The 26,357-nt window shown below is 35.2% G+C and overlaps 2 protein-coding genes and 1 non-coding gene across 3 annotated transcripts in view; 1 reads left to right on the top strand and 2 right to left on the bottom strand.

The window, feature by feature from the left end:
* LOC132038635 (uncharacterized) overlaps positions 1-8,780 on the top strand; it is a 38,189-nt gene extending 29,409 nt beyond the window's left edge. The window contains exon 2 of the mRNA XM_059429319.1: positions 8,462-8,780. The gene's annotated coding sequence lies outside the window, so the exon portion shown is untranslated. The remainder of the gene's footprint in view (positions 1-8,461) is intronic.
* LOC132038636 (probable tyrosine-protein phosphatase DSP4) lies at positions 4,186-11,179 on the bottom strand. The gene is made up of 6 exons (XM_059429320.1): positions 10,802-11,179; positions 10,136-10,229; positions 5,210-5,267; positions 5,065-5,108; positions 4,789-4,970; positions 4,186-4,505 (listed from the first exon to the last, which is right to left on the bottom strand). The coding sequence occupies exons 1-6, from the start codon at positions 11,086-11,088 to the stop codon at positions 4,457-4,459; spliced, it is 714 nt and encodes a 237-aa protein (XP_059285303.1). The 5' UTR covers positions 11,089-11,179; the 3' UTR covers positions 4,186-4,456.
* A 14,615-nt stretch (positions 11,180-25,794) lies between these two features.
* Positions 25,795-25,866, bottom strand: TRNAP-UGG (transfer RNA proline (anticodon UGG)). Its single transcript has one exon. It is a non-coding gene; the product is annotated as a tRNA-Pro (tRNA).
* Between the last annotated feature and the right edge of the window lie 491 nt (positions 25,867-26,357).

The following is a 26,357-nucleotide window of genomic DNA, read 5'->3' as shown; positions in this document are numbered from 1 at the left end:
TGATAACTTTTCAAACCTAAATGGAGGCAAATATATCAATTTATATACTTTATAACTTGGATTAAGAAAGTTGTATAAAATGATACGTTATAAATACTAATAAAAAACATGGTAACTTCATCAAATTATTAACATTTAAAAAAATTGATTAGATTAAAATTGATCAAAGATATGACACATTTGTTGAACAATAAATAGTAGCCTAAAAAAATGCAATAAATACATTTTGAGTTATTTCTTAAAATAGTTTAAGTCATAGAGATAGTTAGTCTTTTGCTGAGAATGCAAATATATTGGAGTATATCAGTACATATTTACAACACATATATAATTTATACTAGCGATGCACGAGCCGAACATGTCTATTCATTTTAATTAGTCAGTCTTTAAGGTTTGTATTTTGAAAATAACTTTTAAAAACATTCTAATTGTTATTATATATACAAAATGTATTTTATGTACCATCACTTTAGTTGTAATTAAAAGTCTTTGAAATGGAAAGAGTCAGACTTTTTTGTCATTATCATGACAAAGAAAGTTGTTCATTGATGTAAAAGAAAATTAGTCAGAATATGAGGGAAAATTAATATTTTGATTCTAAATTTTTTCTTTTAAACTCTTTAATATTTTATATGTATACCGACAGGTTGATATCCATTTCAATTAAGTAACTATTCAGATCCAAACATAAAAATCATTTTGTTGTATATAGTGAATTAAAATATTTTTATTAAATTAATTAAAAAATATATTATAATTATTTATATTAATTGTTACAAAAAAAAAAATTAAAATTAGAAAGATATATGTTATATCATTAATCACCAAATTTTAATTCTGAAATGCAAATATAAAGGAATACATTTTATAAATGTAAAGAAACAATAATCAGAGACTGCAAAGGAGAGTAAATAAGTAAAGTATTGACAATGAAGGCAAACGGGGATAAATGTCACTCCCTCCCTTTACTTTTACTTGTCGATGTTAACATATCAAGGGAAAAAAAATCTTCTTCTTATTTTACCCTTCATATTAATTATTCATTTTCAAATCATTTTCTGAGGTTATTGAGACTATATACCAATAAATATAGATATTATGATAAAATATATACTTGATTTATTAATTTTCAAAGAACGTGAAAAGTCAAAAGTGAACAAGTTATGTGTAGGAGCATTAAAATGACTTTTGGTGCAAATTTGCATTGCTATTGTTCGTCATATCTTCACGTTTAAAGTATTGACAAAGAAGAAAAACGGGGATAATAGAAATAGAAAAGAAGATAATTATAGAATAGAAAAATAGACATATATTTTTAGAAATATGGCCAAGTAATATGGACGAAGGGAGTACTTCATTTTTATTAATTCTTAAAGAACGTAAAAAGTCAAGTATAGTAATGTGGCCAAGTAATATGGGACGGAAGAAGTACTTTATTTATTAATTCTTAAATAACGTGAAAAGTCAAAAATGAACAAGTAAAAGTGCACAGAGGAAATAAATATGTATCGGAGAATTAAAATAGAAGTGCACACGTGTATACATGAGAAGAGAATAAATATTCAGTACTATCGCATATATCCACGTGAGATTTATTAATTCTCAAAGAATGTAAAAAGTCAAAAATGAACAAATTAAAGTGCACGGAGGAAATAAATTTGTGTAGGAAAATTAAAATTGAATTGCATATGTCTATACATGAGAAGAGAATAAATATTTAGCTAGAACACGAAAATCAAAAGTGAACAAGTAAAAGTGCACGGAAGAAATAAATGTGTCGGAGAATTAAATTTAAAGTGCATACGTCTATACATGAGAAGGAAATTAAATATTAAGTATTATGACACATGTCTACATTAATATAGACGAAGGGAGTACTTCATTTTTATTAATTCTTAAAGAACGTGAAAAGTCAAGTATAGTAATGTGGCCAAGTAATATGGGACGGAAGGAGCACTTCATTTATTAATTCTTAAATAACGTGAAAAGTCAAAATGAACAAGTAAAAGTGCACGGAGGAAATAAATATGTGCCGGAGAATTAAAATAAAAGTGCACACATGTATACATGAGAAGAGAATAAATATTCAGTACTATGACATATATCCACGTGGATTTATTAATTCTCAAAGAATGTGAAAAGTTAAAAGTGAACAAATTAAAATGCTTGGAGGAAATAAATTTATGTAGGAGAATTAAAATTGAACTGCATATGTCTATACATGAGAAGAGAATAAATATTCAGCTAGAACACGAAAAGTCAAAAGTGAACAAATAAAAGTGCACGGAGGAAATAAATGTGTCGGAGAATTAAATTTAAAGTGCATACGTCTATACATGAGAAGGAATAAATATTAAGTATTATGACACATGTCTACATAGGATATAAAAATAGTTGGATAAAGTGTACAAATTATATAGCTCATGGTACAAGAATTTAATGCGGGTACAATTCGTGAAGCAGTGGGTACAAGGAGGGACTGTTGTGTTCGTCCCTTCATGGCACTTATTATATATAGAAAAGTGCATACGTCTATACATGAGAAGAGAATAAATATTAAGCACTATGACACATGTCTACATGGGATATGAAAATAGTTGGACAAAGTGTACAAATTATATAGCTCATGTTACAAGAATTTAATACGGGTACAATTCGTGAAGAAGTGGGTACAAGGAGGGACTGATGTGGTCGTCCCTCCCTAGCACTTATATATATATAATACTATCTCTTGATATAATTTTTTTTAAGGAGAGGTACACAAAAAGTCATCGCATATTGCCAATTTGATAAGTATACAATGTAGGAATTTAGTAGCTCAGTTGGTTGACTATCTGAACTTTCACCTTATTGGTGAGAGTTCGAATCTCACGTTGTAATCCCCTCTCCCATTTTCTCCTTAAAAAAAGATACGTATACAATGAAAAGGCCTGAAACCTTTTGGGCAATTTGCATGATTTCCCTTATTCGGGGGTGATCTTTAATTTTTGCCCCTCAAATTGCTGGTCTTTAATGTTTTCTATTTGCCTAAAATACCCCGAGATTCTGGGTTCGAACCCAACTTAGTCAAAAAAAAAATCACAAGACATAATTGCCTGGCAAAATTAGGCCTATTAGGGCAAAAGTTAAGCCTTGCCTAACTTTTGTAGAATTCCAGCAAAGTAAAAAAATATTCTGCCTTGCAAAATTGCGCAAGGCAAACTTCTACCTTAAGACAAAATTTTCATGAAGCCTTGCCTTTGCGATTTTTTTTTTTTACTGAGTTGGGGTTAGAACTCAGAATTTCGGGGTATTTTTGATCATTTTTTTAAGCAAAGGGAAAAAAAATTAAAGACCAATGCCTCTGAAGGGAAATCCGTGCAAAAAATTGAATTGTTTTTAAAGCATTGCTGCAATTTTAAAAAATAAAAAAAAATGGTCCATGTGAAAATGTCAATTTTAAGAAGATTGGGCTAAAAAAAAATTTAAAAAAAAAATATGTGCTATGGAGTAGAGTAATATGTGGGGCCATTAACTTTTGAAAAAAAAATTTGATAGTTGTCAAGTGTCCTATACCTTTATTGCCTTTTTAGGATATAATTGCCATCAAACTTTCTAAAATTTATCAAAATACATACAGATAACTATGTAAATAAAGGCAAAAATGAAAACCACGAAGTTGTGAGGACTATAAACTCATGGATTCTCCCTTATATATAGTAGAAAAATATATATACATTTTATTTTCAAAAATGAATTAACCTCCTACTTAGTTCCAAAATTCCTTGAAGTTACCCCTGCAATAAGCAAATTCTGACAAAATGGAGTGATCAATTCACTATTGTAACCAGTAAGATTTTACAATTACACAATACTAATGGCACAGCAGTTGCAACCAATCTTATCTAATTTTTCCTCTCAGGATTAAAGATGATAAATCTTACATTTATGAACAAGAAGATAGTTGCACGTAAAAGGGACTACTATGGGGAGTTCTATGGCTCCCTACAAAAGGGGACTCCACAATATATACAAGTCTCCAAACTCCAAATAGCATTTTAATAGGATAAACTGATCAAGCAAAACTTTCATCAAAATATAATCCGGCGTTCCTTTAGAACTTAACAATATTTGCATTTCGTCATAGCACCTTAATTTGTCACAAATTTATAACGAAGGTAGAAAATGGCAAAAATTATACCGTGCTAAGAATTAAACAGGCCATTGCATTTAAATCAAATACAGGAATGTGTTGCAAGATGCAAAAGCTACAAAAGACTCCTTTATTCTAAACCAACAGCATCATTGAGAACTTGTTGCTTGTGGACCTTCCTAGTTACAAGCTTACAACTAATTAAAGCTTCTTCTACATTAGAGATACTATAACATACTAATAAGTTACAAACAGATATTTGTCAGAGAACCAGAAACCAGGTAGCATCACGGGCACAATTTGCTTTCTAGTAGCTGCCTTGGTTTAACCATAGTTGGCATGAAGAACCGGACGGAGAGAACGAGCTCTACCCCTGGTATTTATGACAAATAGTAACACTTCAGCATTTGACTAAATGCTTCTTTACCAGGTGATGGAATTTAAAAGAAATTTAAGCATATCTATGCTAAACACATTACGGAAAATTCAAGGAGGAAGCTAAGAGCTCTTCAAGAAGGAGAAACTAATCTTGTAATGGAAAAATTTGACAATTTCCTTCATCAATGAAATTTACTTCAAGAAGTCATCACCTCTGCCAATTTTGGAAGGCAACACAGCAAAGAAAAGAAGTCCTGTTCACGTGTAACGATTGTTACCTCTTTGAACACGAAAACGACAACGACTGTTGTTTGAAGCTGGATGGATCAAAAAGCTCCATAAACCTCTGATCTGACACTCTTGCTTTGGCAGCAGCAAAACGCTGGTACTCGTCGAACACAGAAGTTAGGCACCACTTCTGCAATTTTCTCAAGCATCCAACAAGGCAACCAGTTCGGTGCTGGAAAATGGACAGAAAACAAAAGTATACTTTAAATAAGGTACTCTTTACTTTGGAATTTGAGGCTACAACATGAAAAATAAAAACTACGCACCTTCCCACGTTTGCAGTGGATCAACACCGGGTGATTTCTTACATCTGCGCGCAGCAGGTTAAAGACATTAACATGAGAAGATAGCAATATTAACTCAATTTGACTAAAAGTTTTTAAACAGATATTATCTTTTGCAAGAGCATACCTATTAGAACCCCCAATGCTTCACGAATTTTCTCTTCTGGAATAGTTACAAAAGGTTCCTGAAAGCATAATTGTAAAAATCAAATCAATTGCCAGTAATTAGTTTTTCTGAGAGAACAAAACGAAATACTCGGGTCGAGGAACGAATGTGATCAATTATTTAGCATCAGTAAAGTTCAACGACACCATGCTGAAAATTTTCTACAGTATCTCAAATATGCAATGAACCAGGGAAAGGACCGAGATGACTTGAGTTTTTCTACGTTATTTTTCTTTTCGTTCCATCTATTTTTTTTTTCCTTTTTTTTTTATTTTTTTTAACAAGCAAATTCAAAAGTACCAATTATTTTGTTTAATCCCAGGATGGACTGATGGACCATGTCAATATCGTTAGCTGAAACTTTCTGCAATAAGGTAGAGCTAGTTTTTCTTTGCATGATTGCCTCGTTAAATCTCCAGCCAGCAATAAAGTTTGGGTCAAGCCTATCTCCAAGAACCCTTATGGATATGGATGAGCTAATAAAACAAGCTAAAACAAAGAGAATAAGGTTCTTTTTTAAAGTGTAATTTTATTTTGGAATCTACAAGAGTAGTCTGTCACCCGATAACTGAGACAGACAAATGACAGTTAAGGTGGGACAAGAGGGAACTGAATCCAACAACCTACCACACATAGCAACTGCCTGGTTAATCATATAATCATAGAGAAATCAAAAAGACGAACTAGGAAAAAATCAGCTAACTTCAGCAGCTAGATGTTAAGATAGAAAGACAGCGATCAGGCAACACATTTATTTGATCTTTGCTTGAGATCCAAAAGAAAAAACGGAAACTTTACCAATTAGTTAAATGAATGAAATGAAAATCTTCAACTAAATTTTAACTTATAAGTGATTATTGCCGTGCCTTATGTTTCTACACTTAACTTTTCCATTGACGCACTCTTTCTTTTCACAGAGAGAAGAGGCACTATCCTGTTTAGTTAGTTCTAATTGAAATAGCTAAAAGAAAGTTTGGATCCAATGAGACCTGGATCACAACTCACAACCAGTTCTAAAGTATTGTTGCATCTAAAATATTCAAATTCATGTGCTCTATGGTCAACCCGACATAAGCTTTTGGTGATGGATTTAGGGATCAAGATGACGAGGAAGAAGAGGGCCGTGGATGACCGACCTAGGATCAAATGGGGGAGTTTGACCACGACTAGTGCCCTGGAGATGGGAGAGAAATTGAAGGATATGGGAGCCTGGGATAGTAGTGGGGATGCGACCAGTATGTGGGATAGGATGGCTAGTTGCATTAAAGTGGTAGCAAGGGAAGTGTTGGGGGTCTCGACAGGCAGTCGTGGTCAACATCGAGAGGACTGGTGGTGGAATGGAGAAGTTCAAGGGAAGGTGGAAGCAAAGAAGGTGGCGTATGCGAAGTTGATAGAAAGCAAGGATGAGGTGGAGAAGTGGACGAATAGGGAACTTTATAAGATGGAAAGGAAGGAGGCGAAGTTGGCGGTTTCGATGGCAAAAACGGCAGCTTTTGAACGTCTTTATGCTGAACTAAAGGAGAAAGGAGGGGATCAGAAATTGTTCAGGCTAGCCAAGGCGAGGGAGAGAAAGGCACGTGATGTGGATCAAGTGAAGTGCATCGGGACGAGCATGGTAAAGTATTGGTAGAGGAGACTCTCGGCTAGACGAGAGATGGCGATCATACTTCTACAAACTCTTGAATAAAGAAGGGGATAGAGACATTGTGCTGGGAGATTTAGAGCATACAGGAAGGCGTCACGATTTTGGGTATTGCAGGAGTATTAAGGTTGACGAGGTTAAGGGTAATGTTCGTAGGATGCGCAGGGGAAGAGCGACCGAACCTGACGAGATTCCTAGGGAATTTTGGAAGAGCGCGGGCCGCCGGTTTGGGTGGGCGACTAGGTTGTTTAATGTCATCTTTAAGACGGCTATGATGCCCGAAGAATGGAGGTCGAGTGTAATGATCTCTCTATACAAGAACAAGGGAGATATCCAGAGTTGCAACAACTATAGATGTATCAAGCTGCTAAGCCATACTATGAAAGTGTGGGAAAGGGTGGTGGAGATGAGGGTGAGGAGAGGCGTGTCTATTTCGAGAGAACCGGTTCGGATTCGTGTCGGGACGCTCGACTACGAGGAAGCCATCCGTCGTGAGGAGCGCGGTGGAGCAAGATAGGGAGAGGAAGAGGGACTTACACATGGTATTCGTCGACCTAGAAAAGGCTTACGATAAAGTTCGAGAGATCCATGGAGATGCTTGGAGGCTAAAGGTGTACGTGGCGTACATTAGGGTGATCAAGGACATGTATGACGGAGCCAAAACCAGGATAAGGACAGTAAGAGGAGACTCAGAGCACTTTCCAGTTGTGATGGGGTTGCATCAAAGATCAGCTCTTAGTCCGTTTTTATTCGCCTTGGTGATGGATGGATTGACGCGGCAAATTCAAGGTGAGGTGCCATGGTGTATGCTTTTCGCGGATGACATAGTCCTGATCGACGAGACTCGTAACGGAGTTAGCGTTAAGCTGGAGGGTTGGAGACATACTCTGGAGTCTAAAGGGTTTAAGCTGAGTAGGACCAAGACAGAGTACTTAGAGTGCAAGTTCAGTGAAGCACCTCAGGAGGATGGCTTGGAAGTGAGGCTTGGTACCCAGGCCATCCAGAAGAAAAGTAGTTTCAAGTATCTTGGGTCTATTATGCAAGGCAGCGGGGAGATTGACGATGATGTCACACATCGTATTGGGCGGGGGTGGATGAAATGGAGGCTTGCTTCCGGAGTGTTATGTGACAAGAAGGTGCCACCACAACTTAAGGGCAAGTTCTACAAAGTGGTGGTTAGACCGACTATATTGTATGGAGCGGAGTGTTGGCCAGTTAAGATCTCCCACGTTCAAAAGATGAAAGTTGCCGAGATGAGAATGTTGAGATGGATGTGTGGCCACACCAGGAGTGACAGGATTAGGAATGAGGATATTCGGGACAAGGTGGGAGTGGCCTCGGTGGAAGACAAGATGCGAGAAGCGAGATTGAGATGGTTTGGGCATGTGAAGAGGAGAGACACAGATGCCCCAGTGCGGAGGTGTGAGAGCTTGACCATGGATGATTTCAGACGAGGAAGGGGTAGGCCGAAGAAGTATTGGGGAGAGGTAATTAGACACGACATGGCGCGCTACGACACCGAGGACATGACCTTAGATAGGAGGGTTTGGAGGACCCATTAGGGTAGAAAGGCTAGTAGATAGTCTCGTTATCCTTCCTTATTAGTAGTCGCATTATTGCAGTATAATTTCTTGTGCTCTGATTTCTGCTATTATCTGCTATTTCCTGTGCTTTGATTATCCTATGTTATCTGTGTCGCTTGCGCTATTTCATTTCCATATCGCTTTGAATCTCTTAGCCTTATCTGACCTCTTTTTATGCTTTTATTGAGCCGAGGGTCTTTCGGAAACAGCCGTCCTACCTTGGTAGGAGTAAGGTCTGCGTACACTCTACCCTCCCCAGACCCCACGTTGTGGGATTTCACTGGGTTGTTGTTGTTGTTGTTGATGTGCTCTATGGTCAAGCGACATGCAGGTAACTGAACGTCTAAAATGCAGTATAGAGTATAGGGACAATGATTCGATATTAATTCTTCCACGCTACGAGCTTACTACTTAAGCATAATTCAAGTTTATACATGACTCGATCTTCTCAAAAAACTGGTCCTACAGATTGCTACCTAAAAATTTAAAAAAAAAAAAAAAAAAAAGACTTTTAGCTACAGGAAAAGACTTAATCTAAGGTCTCATGAGGCAGAGATGAGAATACAATAATTTGATATTTCAATTAGTACATATCTTATGTCTTTTATACAGATTCAGGTGTTACAAAACACATAAGTATTGAGGTGTATGAGTAGGACATAGAATCGTGAAGGTTAATTCAGCATACAGATCTTCAAGCCAGTTTCTTCTGAAGACTCTAGTGCATAACTAGGAGAGGCGAACTAGGTGTTGAATTAAACAAAGAAATGACTGAAAAGACCATTTTTTTTATTTTTAGACATTAGATTCACGCAAATCAAAAGAACAATTAAAAAAAAAAAGAATAATAAACATAGCCAAACATATATACTGATTCTTTTCTCTAAAGTAGTATTTGTGGTTCTCTGCAGATCATAATTTTGTATCACTGGAAAGTAGTATAATAAATTTCTAAACCCTCTGTGGACCTTGGCCTTTAAGATCAGCAACAGCCAAAAATCTATCATCTTGTGGAATTATAAAAACTGCATTAAACAATTGATGCAACTTTTCAACTTTCCATCCTCACTCATCACAATCCAAACCCTTAATTATTATTTTTCTTAAAACCGAAAATTGATATGGTCAGTTAATTCCATCCTTCCACATGACTTAAGCAGAAGATCATATGGATGCAGACAGAAAATGAATAATTTTACCTAAATCTTAAACAATGATGTAACATTATGTGGGATCAAGCTGGAGTGTAGACATAAAAACAAATGAGCATCATTTTACTGTTGTACATGGAAACAGATATACATATGCATTGTCCAGGCGTAGCCGCTATTTTATGTTCGAAAAACTGTTTCATGGTTCTCTTTTCAATGTACTGTACTCCTATAAATGCCAAAATTAACTGATTTTTTCCTAAATCTTCTACGGCCCACTAAGTGACTTCAATTATTTTAGTTTAGTACATCTCTCTCTTTCTTTCTCTCTCTTTTAACCTTGATCATCTTAATTCACGGTTTTACCATATTAAACTTCAGATATAAGCTGATCACATTAAATGTGATTATTTCAGTTAAGATTTTATGCATAAATGACAAAACAAGAACCGAATTAACAGAGAAGCAAACATATATCAGCAAAAGCATTAGAGAAAAATGAGAAACGTACTTTACAGTTTTTAATTCCGAACTGAAACAAGCGAATATCATTTGCCTTGAGAAACTCCATATTTGCTTCTGGATATGGCTCTGGACACAGGTATCTGTCAACAACAACAACAACAAAAAACCCTAATTCTTCAATTCTATTCTTACTCTACATCAAATAAACAAAGAGAGCTCCACCATATCCGTCTCGTCCGATACTCACTGCGTTTACTTTTACTTGTCACGGTTTTGTTTTTCGATGGTCAAAGACCAACATTTGAAGACTTTTTCTCTTCATAATAATATAAGAAGAGTTGCAACTTGGTAGGCATTTGGCCATAGATACCAAATATTTTTCACTTTATTCAGAATTTTTGAAATTGAAATTGTGTTTGGTTATAGTTTTTGCAAAAAATATTGGGTGGTTTGAATGTACCAAAGTTTAAAAAAAAAAAAATGGGGTCCAAATTCCAAATATAATTCCACCTAATTTTCAAATAAAATGAAAAAAAAATCGAAAAAAAGTGAAGAAATTTCATGGGCAAACGGTCCTTGTAGTTATATTTTTGGTATAGTTTTTGAACATCTAACTGTAAATTTTAAAATATTAAATTTAGATTCATCAAATTGACTGCCAGGAAGCGTGACAAGTAAAAGTGAACGGATGGATGGAGTATAATGAACTTACATGATGGAACGAAGGGCAAGAGTTTGAAGAAAAGGGAAGTTATCTACGTCAGGGAAGCCGGACCGGAAAATGCCATTATCCACCATAGCAAAATTGAGAGGAGGAATGAAAAAGTCTTCCTCTTCATCACCGCAACTGAAGTTTTTAAAGTCAAAATCGTCGGCAGTGGGGACAGGAGAAAGCTTGATATCTCTTGGCTGCTGAGAACGGTGGTGTTGTTGCCGGGCGACTTCGATGATTGTTTTACACGTGTCAGCTGTTGAAGCAACGGTTGTGTCTTGTTTCATAGCTGAGAAGAGAGAGAGAGTTGAATAAGGAAGGGGTGTTTGAATTGAGTGGAAATAGAGAGATTCTGACACCACAGGGGGAACTTTCTCGTTTAGGGACTTGGAAATTTATAGGCGTAAATTTTACTATGACTTTTCCGACAGGGAACAGTTATCAGGGTAGGGGTTGCTAAAATGCGCCACTCCAATGTCGACACTCGATAATTGTCATGCTTTTTGGAAACAAAATACATTAATCATCTAATAATAATTCAATTGATTTGATTTATTTTCAAAAAGAAATAAGAGCTTTTTATTGAAAGATTCTTTAATTTAAATTTTAATTAATAATGAAGGGATCACAATCATCTCGCAGAAAAAGACCGATGTTTAACACAAGCTAATGGTAGTAGTAATATAATATGTGTTATAAGTATTTGTACATAAATTTTTAACACTTAATTATTATTAATTAATTAAAAAAATTAATTTATTAATTTACTCAATTATAATACATTTCCATGATTTGAATAAATATTTATCAGCGATCTATAGGCCTCTTATTTTATCTTGGCATGCATGTGAAAACTTTATGCACATGGCCTTTACTCAAAAGTCAAAAGTAGTCTATTAAAATGTTATTTTTCTCATACAGCCAGACTTGTGTACGACAACATCCTTATATAATAACACCTCATTATAACAGTCAAGTTTTTTGAGAACCGATTCTTCATATTATATTTACCTCTATAATGATTTTTTACCTATAATAGTAACATCCATCTTTATAACAGTACGTTCTTTGTAAAATTACCCCTCCCCGCATTATAACAACTATCTTCTTTTTTTGATAATATAATAATTAACCATCTTTATAGAAATATAATATCTAAAATTACTAATAATAAGACAAGAAAAATAGACCAAATATTTTAATAGTTTAATACACTTTATGACAAATAATATTATATGAATATACAATTCCATCATTAAAAGATTTCCCTTCTTTATAATTTTGTTAGTTTATATAGCATTAAGATTAAAAAAAAATAGATTTATGCATTTTCTTTGCCTATAACAATTAAATATTATTTAAATATCAAATATTGTCATAGATGTATAACAGACATTTGCTATAAGCCTATAACAACTTCGAACCAACAATGATGTTATATAGAGATATGATTGTACTGGTACTTAGGTGATTTAAATAATTTTTGTGATGCTAAATTGGATTTAAGATTCGTTTGAGCGAAAAAAAGAATTTGAAAATTTTCTAAACTGTCTCTTTAAGAGTCAGACTAATATGCTCATTCTTTAGACCAATATAATTGAATTTGTTTCATTTTTAAAACAATATAAGGAAAATATTTTTTCATGTAGTATGTTTTTATGAAAAGTAAGTAGTTTTCTTATTATTTTCTGGTGCTACGTAATTAGTAAGTAAGCAGAAAATATTATGTCAAAAGTATTTGAAAATAATCTATTCAAATTGCACTATAAAAGTGTGGTGGAGATAGCGCTATCGGATCGGAGTAAGTTGAGAGGAGACAATTAGTGAAGAATGCTACTCCCGCGTTCATTTTTACTTCTCATGTATTGACTTGACTAGGCCTGTGCACAAATCGGTTCAACCCGAATTTCCGAACCGATTCGAAACAATTCGGATAATTCAATTTGGATAATACAATTCGATTTCAATTTACAAATGCAATTGTAAAATATTACGGTTTAACGGTTCGGATACAGTTGGCTTCAATTATCAACCGAATCGACCCGAACAAACCGAATTTATATGCCCCTAATGACTAATATGACTAATACTCTAATAGTCTAACTATATATACGCTTAATACTTAATAGTGAATTAATATTTATTTAACTTGAGTGGTGCAAATGAATATACGTATGCACACCAGACTTCGGATATTCATGGCCTTCTTCTTGGCCTCAAGCTGACTTTCCTTTTGGGCTTTCGTCTTTTCAACATTCTTCTCATAAGCCATCATGGCTTTGTTTGTTCTTTGATCTTAGCCTGTACAAATCAGAGTTGTGTGTGTGTGTTTTTTTTTTTTAGGATGCAAACTGAGTTATTATGCTTGTCTGCTAGCAAGTTGCAAGATCTTTGGATTATTAATTTGGTATATGTAATGTGGTGTTGGTGGATTTGTATGCTTGCACAAGTTGTCAAGCTCTTATTTTTCTATTTATATGCTATTATGCTTGCAAGTTTATGGTTTTTTCTTGGTTAATGTCTTAGTTATAAGGCTGCAAATTAAGGATCTCATTACTTTTGGTTATGTTTACTCTAAAACTGAAATAAAAATAGTTGCTTGTTTAATTTTCGAACAAACCGAACAAATCGATTTGAGTAACTGAACCGAAATAATAAAAAACGAATTGAATTGAACCTAGAATGGATCGAGTTTGGTTGAGAATTTTAGAAATTCGAAATTTTAACTCGATGATGGCCAAAACCGAACCGAACCGATTCGTGCACAGGCCTAGACTTGATACATCCCTTGAGGAACCATAAATAGAATGACAATTTTACTATATCACCCCTAATTATTACTAAGTCATCTAATGGTTGAAATCAATCAAACATACTTTAAAAGTTATACATCCACTAACAATTCTTTGAAGTTTCCAACTCAATAATTAATAATAGGGGTAAAATAGGTATGAAATGGTAAATTTTCTCTTGGTTTTCCAAATTGGACAAATAAAAATGGACATTATTTTTAGTAAACAGGACAAGTAAAAATTAGATTGAGGGAATATTTATGATACTTGTTTTTCCTATTTTTACTAGAAAAGTTATTTTGTCATATTTCAATGAACTTGTTTTTCTAGAAAAAAAATATTTTTCCGGAAATTTTGACCAACCGAACATGAAAAAATTCAATTGTTTAAAGTTTGTGACTCGACTTTCTTAATTGATTGTACATTGCGGCATCATAATTCTCTAAAATTTGCACTGCGACAGAAGAACTTCATATTCGATTGTTTGAAGTTTACGACCCGATTATTTTAAAGTTCCACTATCAAAAATTTGTAACTCCAGATGCGAAATTGTGAAACTTCAATCGCATATACTTAAAATGTTCTTAAGTGGATAAATTTGTAAAAAATTATATATTGTGGGTATGGCTTCAATGATAACCCCAAAATCAGGAATATTTGCACTCCCCACCTTTTGATTTTACACTACTTTAATTAGTCACAGAGATTTCGAATACGCACATACAACAACAAACAACTACATATCCAGTGTAATCTCATAAGTGGGTTTGAACAGGATAATGTGTGCGCAGATCTTATCCCTTTCTTGGAAGATAGAGATGTTGTCTCCAATAAACCTTAGCAAAAGCATATCATCAATTAATGATGCAAATTTAAATTCTTCAAAAGCACGACGATCAATGTGTGCGGACATAAAGAAAATGGACAAATGTTACGTTAGAACGTGCCAAATCGTTTTAACAAAATGCTGACATCCAGTGGTACGAGTGCATGTGTTGATGTAAATATTCAAAGTTGGTCTTGAACTTCAATAATTTGTGCTTAACCTAATTTCAACAAAGAATTGGAATACCAAATTATTGGTGTTTAGTATTTTTAAATAAATATTTCTAAGTAATTAAAGTAGCATAAAAAATAAAAATAAAAGAGTTTTGTAACCGTAAAATTTTGGCATTGCTCTTCAAAAAATATTGTAAGAATAACAATCTTAACTATTACTCAATTACTTTTTGAAATATTAAACATTTTGAAATTTTTCATTAGGATTCTACAATAAACCTTATAATAAGAATCTATCATAAAGTCGAAGGGCAAAGATAGAAAATTGAGTGGCGGCAAGAAAAGATGCGTATAAGTTTGGTTTTGCTTCTTAAACGGGTGATAAGTGATGACCAAGCCACGAGAAAAAGGATATAGTAATTAGACACGATAATACTGCAATATAACGAGACAGAAATCTCTTCATTCTAAATTATAGAAAGTAGATTCGAGCTTTGAGAGTGGAAATATTTCGTATGCAAGCATTTCTTCCTTAAATGGACCATATGATATACAAATTGGGAGATTTGTGCAAATACACTGATATTTCACTACTAGAAAATAGGCCTATAGCAACGGTTTTTTAGCAACAGTTAATAAACCGTCGCAATAGAGTGTATTTTGCATCGGTTTTAACCGTTGCAAGTACACTTTGACCTAACAGCACATTTTTAAAATTAAACCGTCGCGTTAGTCAGATAACCGATGCTATAGACGTACATTTAGTGACGGGTATTGGAACCGTTGCAATAGAGAATTCTATTGCAACAGTCATATAAGAAAATTTAGCTATTGGGACAGTTTTCTTTCCCCCAATATTTCCCCCCAATATTTTTCCCTCCACTTATTCTATTGGACCCGCCAACTAAATAAAAAATATTGACCAAAAAGTTGACTGTATCTGAATAAACATATATATCAGTGGAAACGTTTCATCTATTATTTCTTCTCAGTTGAAGCTTTTAACAATGGGTTTTCTTTAGCAATGTGACTAATTTATTCGATTTGAAGCTTGTCAAGCAAAATTCATCGTTGTCTTGACTAATTAGTGTTCTAGCCTTTTGCATCAACAGTTTGCATCATCGTTGTCTTCATCGTTGTCTCTCTTAACATGTATTATTGTTGTAGTATTTTTAAAAATCGAAATTCTATGAGTTTGTTTGTGGATTTTTAGTTTCTTGGTGTGATAAGAATGTTAACTTTATGTAGCGTAGCTATGGAATTGTTGATTTTCGTACGGCAACTTGAATCTATATGCTGCGTTTTTTTGTTTTTTTTTTTTTTTGGAAACAAAATATCTACCGCATTTGGTTGTGAATTAATTTACGGGTGTGAAAAAAATGGGATATCTAAGTAGTGTAGCTGTAGAATTTACCTTTTTCTTTCATTTTCTTGGACCATTTTTGAAATTTGTGAACTGGGTTTTTGTGGAAACAAAAAATCTTCTGCATTTGTTTGTGGATTTTAGTTTATGGGTGTGATAAAATGTGATCTTTACTTCCATTTTCTTGGGATCATCCTTCAAAGTTCAGACCTGGATTTTTAAGGAAAGAAAGGTTCTTTTGCATTTTGCATGTTTTTGTTTGTGGATTTTAGTTTGTGGATTTGAAAAAAATGGGAACTTTATGTAGTCTAGCCATGGAATTGTTGTTTTTCTTCCATTTTGTTGAATCATTCTTGAAAGTCTAGGTTTTTGTAGAAAGAAAATATCTTGACATTTGTTTGTGGATTTTAGTTTACGGATATGATAAATATCGATAGGGAAATCTATTCGGCGGTGAAGTACGAGTAACCGAGCAATATTAGGAGACATGTCGAAGTAAATGTGGGGTATTTCAAAGTGGATTTAAATTGTTTTGTTCAAATTGTTGGGAGCTGTACATTGCAACAACCGAAATCTTCGAATTTTTATGCTCATGATATATCTGTTAATCAGTTTGATGTTTGAAACACTTTAGTTCTGTCACTTATATTGGACAGTATGTTTTTCTTGACTAGGTAGCTTCAGTTGTAAATAGAAGTGGCCGAATTTCCTTATTTTTAAGGCAAAAGTCATAGGCGCCCCTAAACTTGTCACAAATTCCTCATGGCCACCTAAACCTAAGCTTGTTTCAATTTGACACTCGAACTCTTCAAAACCCGTACCTATTGAATACTTTTTCTTTGAGTTGGTATAATGTGTGTGTTGCACTTAGTTGAAGCGCGTGAGGAGGGTAACCTTTTTTTTTTTTTTTTTTTTTTTTGTGAGGAGGGTAATCTAATTAAGCATTTCCTTTTTAATTTTTATTTTATCTTCTTCTTCATCTTACTTTGCCATCATCGACCACCAAAAAATCACATATTTATCATATGGGAAAAAAATCATTTGCATTTGTTTGTGGATTTGATAAAAATGTGATCTCTATGTAGTCTAACCATGGAATTATTCTTTTTCTTGGATCATTCTTCAAAGCAAAACATTGGGTTGATGGGGAAAAGTGATACTTTTCTCTTTTTGTATGCATTTCGTTGAAATTTGCTATTTGAATTTTGATTTTGATGTTATGCTCGTGTCACGTAGGATATTCAATGGATACTATAGATAAAAGTTGGATGGATCTCCGAAGATCCACCAATGAGTATGATCGTGGAGTGAAGTATTTTCTTGATAAGGCATTTGAACGAGCTTCTCAAGGAAATGAAATACTATGCCCTTGTAAAAGGTGTTTTAATCGGTATTGGCATACTCGAACGGTGGTGGAGAATCACTTGTTTGGTTATGGATTTGTTAATGGATACACCAAATGGGTTTTCCATGGAGAAGGATTTTCTTCAACAAATGCGCGCATCCAACCAATGATGATGAAACTTCCGACATGCATGACGATATCGATGGACTACTTTATGATACTTTTAGGAATGTAGAGGGTGATCTGCTGCATGAAGGAGTGAGAGAGGGACCATCTGAAGATGCAAAGAGATTTTTCAAATTAGTTGACGAAGGGAAACAAGAGTTGTACGCAGGGTGTAAGAATTTTTCTAAGTTGAGTTTCACCATCCGGTTGTACTTGTTTAAATGCATTCACGGGTTGAGTAATGTAGCCTTTTCAGACTTATTAGACTTGATAAAAGAGGCATTTCCCTTTGCTCAGCTACCCGAGTCTTTCAACAAGGCAAAAAAGGTGATAAAAGATTTGGGTCTTGGTTATGAGAAAATTCATGCATGCCCTAACGACTGTATGCTATTTTGGAATAACGATGCGAAGATAGATAATTGCTCTGTGTGTGGTTCTTCTAGATGGAAGAATGTTCGTGATGATTTGACTAATAAGAACACTAAAATCCCAGCAAAGGTTTTAAGGTACTTCCCTTTAAAGCCTAGGCTTCAGAGGATATTTATGTGTTCAAACATCCGTAGCCATGAGATGGCATGCCATCGAACGACCCAAAGACGGGAATTTAAGACATCCTGGCGATGGGGAAGCTTGGAAGGATTTTGATTCATTGCACCCGGATTTCTCTAAAGATCCTCGTAATGTTCGATTGGGTCTTTCAAGTGATGGTTTCAATCCATTCCGAACCATGAGCATTTCCCATAGTACATGGCTAGTTATGTTAATGAACTATAATTTGCCACCATGGATTTGCATAAGCCGGAGTATATAATGTTGTCAATGATCATTCCAGGTCCATCGTCTCCTGGAAACGATATAGATGTGTTCCTACAACCGCTAATTGCAGAGTTGAAGGAACTATGGGAAATGGGAGTGGAAACATATGATGCTGAAACTAACCAAACATTTCTAATGCGTGCAGCTTTATTGTGGACAGTTAGCGATTTTCCAAAGACTAGCAATGCTTTTCGGATGGAGCACCAAGGGGAAATGGGCATGCCCCCCCGTAATTATGATACTTGCTCTCAATATCTCAAACATAGTCGTAAGATGTGTTACTTGGGTCATCGAGCATTTTTACCTCCGATCATCCATTCCGAAGAGATAAGAAATCATTTGATGGTAAAGAGGAGCATAAAGCTGCACCTACTCCGTTATCGAGCATAGAAGTGCTTGAAGAGCTACGTGAATTCAATAATGTCTTTGGGAAGGGCCGAAAGAAAAGGGCTCGGAAGAGTGATGGTCCATGGAAGAAACGATCCATATTTTTTAAATTGCCATATTGGGCACATAACAAATTGAGGCACAATCTTGACGTGATGCACATAGAAGAATATATGTGATAGTTTGCTTGGGACTTTGTTAGATGTACCTGGAAAGTCCAAAGATCATGTAAATTCTCGCTATGACTTGCACGAGATGGGGATACGCAAGGAGCTTCAACCATTTAAAGATGATAAGAATGGTAAAATTCATCTGGCTAAAGCTTGTTTCTCTATGAAACCAGAGGAGAAAAGGTTGTTTTGCACTGTTTTAAAAAATGTCAAATTACCAAAAGGGTGTGCCTCTAATATATCACGTCGTGTGCAAATGGAGGAGATGAAAGTATCGGGTTATAAGAGCCATGATGCTCATTTCATAATGCAAGACTTGCTTCAAAGTTGCGGTTAGAAAAGTGTTACCCAAGAATGTGTCTTTGGCCTTGATTAGGTTGGGGAATTATTTTAGAACCATATGTAGTAAGGTTATAAGAAGAAGAGATCTTGATAAAATGAAGGTCGAAATCATAGATATAGTATGTGACCTTGAAAAGATTTTTCCTCCAACCTTTTTTGATATAATGACACATTTGCCTATCCATTTAGTAGATGAAATTAAGCTTGGGGTCCGGTTCATTTGCGTTGGATGTATCCTAATGAGAGAAACATGTGTAAGTACAAGGGTTCGTTCGGAATCGATCCAATCCGGAAAGGATCAATAGCGGAGAGTTTTCGGCCGAAGAGTGTTTGACCTTTTGTTCAAGATACCTACATGATGGGGTGAAGACAAGATTTAGTAGGTATCAGACCGAGGATGAAGATGTTCAAACAAAGGGAAATGATTTTTCACATATATTTCCTAAGACAGGCCATCCAATTGGAAGTAAGAAGAAAAGGAAAGGCAAGACATTTGACATGGATAGTCATCAGTGGGTTGAAGCACATCGGTATGCTTTGTTCAATACTGGAGATGAACATGTAGAGACGTTTATCAAGTAAGAAAAAATAGTCATTTGAATTTTGAACTTTATTTATTATGAAAATGTGTTATAAATTTCATTTTTATATACCTAATGATTAATATAACATACATGCTTGCAGGGAACATAAGAGTATAATTGATAAACGTGGTAGAGGAAATGCATGGGCAAAAGCACGAATTCATAGTCGAGAATTTGGTGATTGGTTAAAAGAGAAAGTTAAAACAGTTAAAGTGCCCAATGATATAATATGGCTATCTTATGGCCTAATGTAGTGGCCAAAAGATACACGGATATTTCATCAATGGATACCGATTTCATACGATGAAACGGGATGCCTCGCAAGACTCAAAATAGTGGAGTGAGTTTGTCGGCAACAACCGATAGTTTTGCTAGTGCCAGACCAAAATCCCGTTGATGGAATGGTTGCCTATTATGGAGTTATTCAAGATATCATTGAGCTTGATTATTGGGGTTGTTTTAGTGTTGTACTATTTAGATGTGATTGGTTTCATAATGAAGTCGATGGCTATGGGTTGACTCGGGTATACTTCAATAAAAAATGCAAGATCGACGACCCTTTTGTACTAGCATCTCAAGTGCATCAAGTTTTTTATGTGGAGGATCCAATTGAGAAAGGGGTTTATTATGCAAGAAATAAAGTCCCGGTTGATTTGTATGAATTGGAGGAAGAGAATTGTCCTAATATTGAAGAAACATTTTGGAGGGAGCCTAATGATGACATTGGCTCATCAGAAAGATTACTAGATGTCGATGTCAGATGGTCGAGAGAAGATCTCCTCTGATATCATTGATGTGTCTTCCCTTGCACAACATTCACAAGATGTATCTATGGAAACATCGGAAGAGGAGGCTGACTTCGATGATACCGATTGGGATTGGATGGAGCCTGATGATTGACAAAGGATCTTTTTAACTTGTACAAATATATACCCTTCATCAATTATGGTAGTGAATAATAAATTCCCTTTTATAATGATGTGAATTGAAAAGTGGACTCCGTTTACTATCTCTTATTCTCTTCTCGTTAATGTGCTTACCTTCATGTTTGTCTCTAAATTAGTGCACACACTTTGTATGATACATTATGTTATCTTTCTTTCGTATATTTTGTTTGAGATTTTTATTGATGACAAACTTATTAAGTCTTTTTTTCTTATATTCATATGCGGTATTCATATTTACGCAATATCTCCGAGGAATCTTTAACTTCACGGAGACCAACAAAAATTCGTGTTCTAGTCTTTCACTCTATCTCTTAGGTATTTTCCTTCAAATCTAAGAACAAGAAGCAAAACTTTGTTATCATGTTATTGATAAACGATATCTCTTTTCTTCTCGCGTAAATAGATGCTCGTACATGATAATGGCCTCTTAATGTTATTATTTGCTTCAATTTAAAATTTGACACTCCATAGAACTTGTTTTGTGTAGATTGAGGTCAGAACTAGCCAATGCATGGCCTTGAGGATTAAAAGTTGCAAAATGAACTGTTTTGACCATAGGATACTCAAGCGTGGCCATAAGACACTTTGGAACTTGTAGCTCGATTGTTTCACCCTAAGTCTTAAAATCGAGAGACAAAATAGAGCCTACCGATGCTAAGAATTTCTAAAATGTGCTTTAACTTCTTACCTTTGTCATTTGATTTCAAGGTTGTCGGGGAAGGGCTTATGTTCTTGACCAAAGGATTAGTGTTGTTGGTGATTTTATCCTGTTCCTTCCCTGCGTCCTGTTTGCAACCTGATTATAGTGTCCGTATTAGCAACCTGATTTTTTTTTTTTTTTTTTTTGTGCAACTTCTGGAAATAGAACAAGTTTATGGTGTCCTAGAGACCGCATCGTTAGTCCGTCAAACTTGCTAGATGCCGAGGTGATTTTGAAGAACTAAAAATTGACTAAAGCCGATTACGACAAACCTTGATTGAAACCGGAATGCTCGTTAAACCCTCGACTTTGTTTAAGTAGTGTTTGAAATTGTTTTAAGTTTAGAACTTGTTTGAAAGGGCTTAAAACTACGTGGTTAAGTACGTCTTGATTATTCTATATGTCTTCTTAGAACCATGCTTGATCCTACATATGTGTTTGGGCTTCTTAGACGGTGTAGGAGCGGACTTGAGGTAGATTCCAATATCTGCAAAATATAAGTTATCCATGTGAGTTTCGTTCTTGTCTGGCCTAAGGCTCTATATTCGGCCTCTGCGCACTTGACCTTGCCCGGCCCTCTCGCACTTGACCTTGCCTCGTGTTTTGCTTCCTAGAGGACCAGGATACACAATTTGCACCAACATATATCGCGCGTTATGTGGTGGATCTTCTTGTTGTTGCACAACTTGAACTATGCCGCATGCGAGAAGCCATACGTATCTTGAATGAGGATTGAGATATAATACATAGCCCATGAGAAATAGTTCCTTGTACATATCTTAGTATCCTCTTGACGGCCGAAAGTGCACGAGTTGGGATTCGCATGAACCTCGGCTAGCAAGGTTGACAAAGATGAGTTATATCGAGTCAAGTCGGTGTCAAATATTGCGTTGCTTCCTACAATGCTAGAAAACTCACCCTCCATCACTTTGAAACACTTTAATGCTTTTAGAAAAGCGTTTCTCAACCATTTTACGGAACTTGACAAACACCTCAAACAATTCGATTTTCTTAAGGTTCCTTTTCAATCTTATTTCTCAAGCCAAAAGGCAATTTACAACCTTTTCCCATTTGACAACTAACACAAACAAAAAAAAAAGAGGACTTTTATTCTAACAAGTGATATTGATACACTTATTTTTGTCTAAAACTTCTAAAAACTTAGAGTTTGGATGCCCAAGTACGGCATGCCAAACATCACTAGGGATATAGCATGGTATCTAGATGTTGGTGTTGTGATCACCTTAGATGACGGAAACATTGGCTCATGTTTTTCATCCGATAATTAGATACGACTAGGGGATCTATATTTTGTAACACCACCGACTTTTGGTGTAATGAGGATATCAATAGCGAGAATGTGGCATGGCAAATGGGAAAAAAGAAACTAAAGGGATGTTTATATGAAGATTTAGCTCAATACATATTGGATAATATCAAGCCTCCTAAGCAGCAAATAGAGATAGATAAACAAATATGAAGACGGGATACCAAGGGAGAATTCGACACAACGAAATGATATATTCCAATACATATGAGTCAAAGGAGCCTTTAAAGGTATCATTTTCCATGTAGAGCCCGGTAATTTAAATTACCACTAAATTATGTTATTTGGAGAATGGGATATAGCATGGTATCTAGATGTTGGTGTTGTGATCACCTTAGACCGGAAACATTGGCTCATGGTTTCTTCGATAGAGTACCGAAATCCAACTTCTCAAAGAACACATCCTTTTGTTCCCAATCATCACTACTATCACCGGCTTTCTCACAACTTTTATCACTAGCTTTGTCCTTTGCTTTTACCCTTTGCTAGCAAAGTAGTTTATACACATGCACCACTCGTATAGCACACTTCTAATGCATGAAGGAAACTAGTCTATGATAGAGTTATACATTTAACTAAACTCTATTACTTAAGCTTATCACAACTACTTAACAATAACAATAATAAGATTGTACTTATCCTAAGTAACCTTATCATGATCAGTGATCTTATCATGATCTTCAACATCTTCATCATGTGTTATATCAGATTTTTAATAATATGTATCATGCTTATTATTTTTGTCGTCCGCATTTTCTCACTTGTTCAGTCTTAGATTTACACAGATCTGGATAGTCATGAATCAACAAGGGCCTTCAACAAGAAGCAAAACAGCTCAAACCAGAGCATATGCTAAACCTGGTTCATTGTCATACTTGGCAAAAAAAAAACGGCAGTTATTAACCACAAACGAAACTGTTCAAGCTATAAGGTCAGAGAGAGATCATCTGCTAGAATTAATTGGAGAACGGCGGAAAAGCACCACAAGCTAACCAAAATGAGCAACTTGTAGAAGAGCAACATGTAGAACGGACCGTCGAGGAGCAACGGCCGTCGAGGAGCAACGGCCCCGTCGAGGAGCGGCCGTCGAGGACGAAATGCAAATGGATTCTACAATTCCTCCCACAAATGAACAATCGAAAGGTAACACATAGCTTACGAACTTATTAAATTCATCCATGACTTCTAATTTCTTACATTTTCTTTTAACTTTAGGCCCTTCGACTCGGAGAAAGAAAAAGAGGCGTAACGCAAATGCATAGTGTGCATAGCCGACATGAGCGTAAATTGATCCCTCCGAATAGGCTCAATCAACCTATTGGTCTTATCAAGATGTTGTAATAGAGTTTGGTAGCTTCCTCGGTACATTAGCGAGGATTTGCGACCCTTTGCCCATTTGATATACTTGATTGGAGGAAAATGGACACAAAAGATGATTTATGGATATATACCAAGGTTTGAAGTTTCCAATATTTAAGTATCTATTAAAAGTATTGTTTATCTCGACAAAATGACACAAAATTGTAGGAGAAATATGATATTCCGAAGCCGGCAAAAAGTGGACTTCGAATGCAATTCATATGTCGCTTGGAGAAGGCATAAAAGTGACTTGAAGAAACTTTGTTACAAACCAAAAGTTACCGATGAAATCATAATGGCAAAAAGGCCTGGTCATATTCGAATGTCAATTTAAAGAGCTCCTCGAATATTGGAAGTCCGAGAAATTCGGTGTAAAATATATTTCCGTAATACATTTGTCTTCTCCGGTGCAAGTGTCCTCGTCTCTCTCTGTCTTCTCTTTCGTTGTCGCGATATAGGCATCGTTGTAGGTTTTTTTTTACCTTTCTCTTCTCTGTTTCGCAAGGTATCGCTACGCATCGCTTCTTTTTTCTTGTAATTTCTCTCTTCTTATCTTCTTGTCTCTGTATGCGTAGAAAATGTCTAAAACAAATGCGAGAATCGGAAGAAGTTGTTGAATCCGCACCGCCGGCAAAAAAAGTTTCGCTTTAGTCCGCAATAAATTGGTGTGTTCTCTTATTTTATTTTTTTATTAAGTCTTAACCTGTCATTTTAAGCGATTTTTTATATCCATTTTGATGTGACTAGGAAAAAACCAAGGGAAATGTATCACTTAAGGAGATCTTTGTGGAAACAAGAACAAGGAAACCGGGGCGCTTGTACAAGAGTCAAATGAAGACACAACTAGTAAAATTGTATGTATATTATGTATTGCAAGTTTTTATTGAAATCTATTATTTATTGTTAGTTTTTGTTTGCTTGAGTGCGGTTGTTGGATTGTCTTTGTTAGGCTGAAATGGAGGAAATTGAAACACAACTAAGCGCGGATGGTAGTCGGCTTGTTGATGCATACTCGGCCGTTATGGGTCCGAACATCCGGGACGTCTAAGACTATATGGACGGGGGTTACAAAGACTTCTTTGAAAGGAAAAGCTGGAACTTTTGAACCAACTTCAAATGCCACAAATGATGTAGTGCAAGAAATGCAAGAAAGGATCCAAAAATGGAGGAAAAATGGAGGAACAAAAGAGAACTATGCGAGCGAAGTTATATGAGACATTACTTCAAAAGTAATTGAAAAACTCCAACGTGCGGGATTAATTAGTCCGGACATGCTAGCAAAAAGATTGTGTGCGCCTTCACTAGGGAGAAGCTACGTACGCCCCACAAGTAGATAGCAACAATTAAGGTTAGTCTCACTTCTTCTGTTGCGATATAGCCGACTTATATTGGTTCTACAAATTCCTATACAATGAACATGGTAAAATTAAACTAAAACTTGGAAAAAAAAGTTATTGATAAGTTGCATGCACATACGTGTGTTCTTGTATATATATCCGCAAACTAAAAAGGATTAATTATAGCATTTTTTTGATAATTCCAAGATCGAGTAAAAGGAAATATGAAGTGTATCTTAGAGATCCCTAGCCAATCGAATTAGGTTAGCAATTAATGGCTCGCTTTATTTGAATATAGAGTGAAGGATCAGAGCTGCAAGTTGCAAGTAGTAAAATTGAAGTAAAAACTTGTATTAACTAGGGGCATTCCAAGAATCGAACTCGGGACCTCTCGCACCCAAAGCGAGAATCATACCACTAGACCAAATGCCCTGCTTTTGTTGGTACCCCAGTCTAAACAATAGTTGGAAGTTTCATCTCAGTTTTTCTCAGTTTGTACCATTTTATGAATTAATTTTCTAGGAGGAATGACCGACGAGCATCTCTCCGGTGTCTTGGGGTCCTTTTCTTTCCTTTTTTAAGGCCGAAAGGTTGAGATGAAGGTATTGACAAAAGGAAAGTGAAGGAAAGAAAAAGTTATGCTTTGCTTTTTATGTTAAAAATGTGTGTTCATTTGTCTTAAAATGTATGTCCTAATCCTCTTTCGAATCATGTTTCAGTGTATATGTATGTTACGTGCCTCGTTTATAACTATGTGCATACCTATTTGTATATTCGAGTAAAATAGTATATGTTTAAAGGACCTCATATAAGATCTGCTATATAATGAATTTAATCGATTTTCTTGATAGTTCGGTTGTTTTTAAGTATCCGAATAGTCATCATGTTTTTAATATTATGTTTAAGAAGAATGGCATGTATTA

Source organism: Lycium ferocissimum, chromosome 11, assembly GCF_029784015.1.
Source record: "Lycium ferocissimum isolate CSIRO_LF1 chromosome 11, AGI_CSIRO_Lferr_CH_V1, whole genome shotgun sequence".
NCBI lineage: Eukaryota > Viridiplantae > Streptophyta > Magnoliopsida > Solanales > Solanaceae > Lycium > Lycium ferocissimum.
This window is presented reverse-complemented; position numbering and strand designations above follow the sequence as displayed.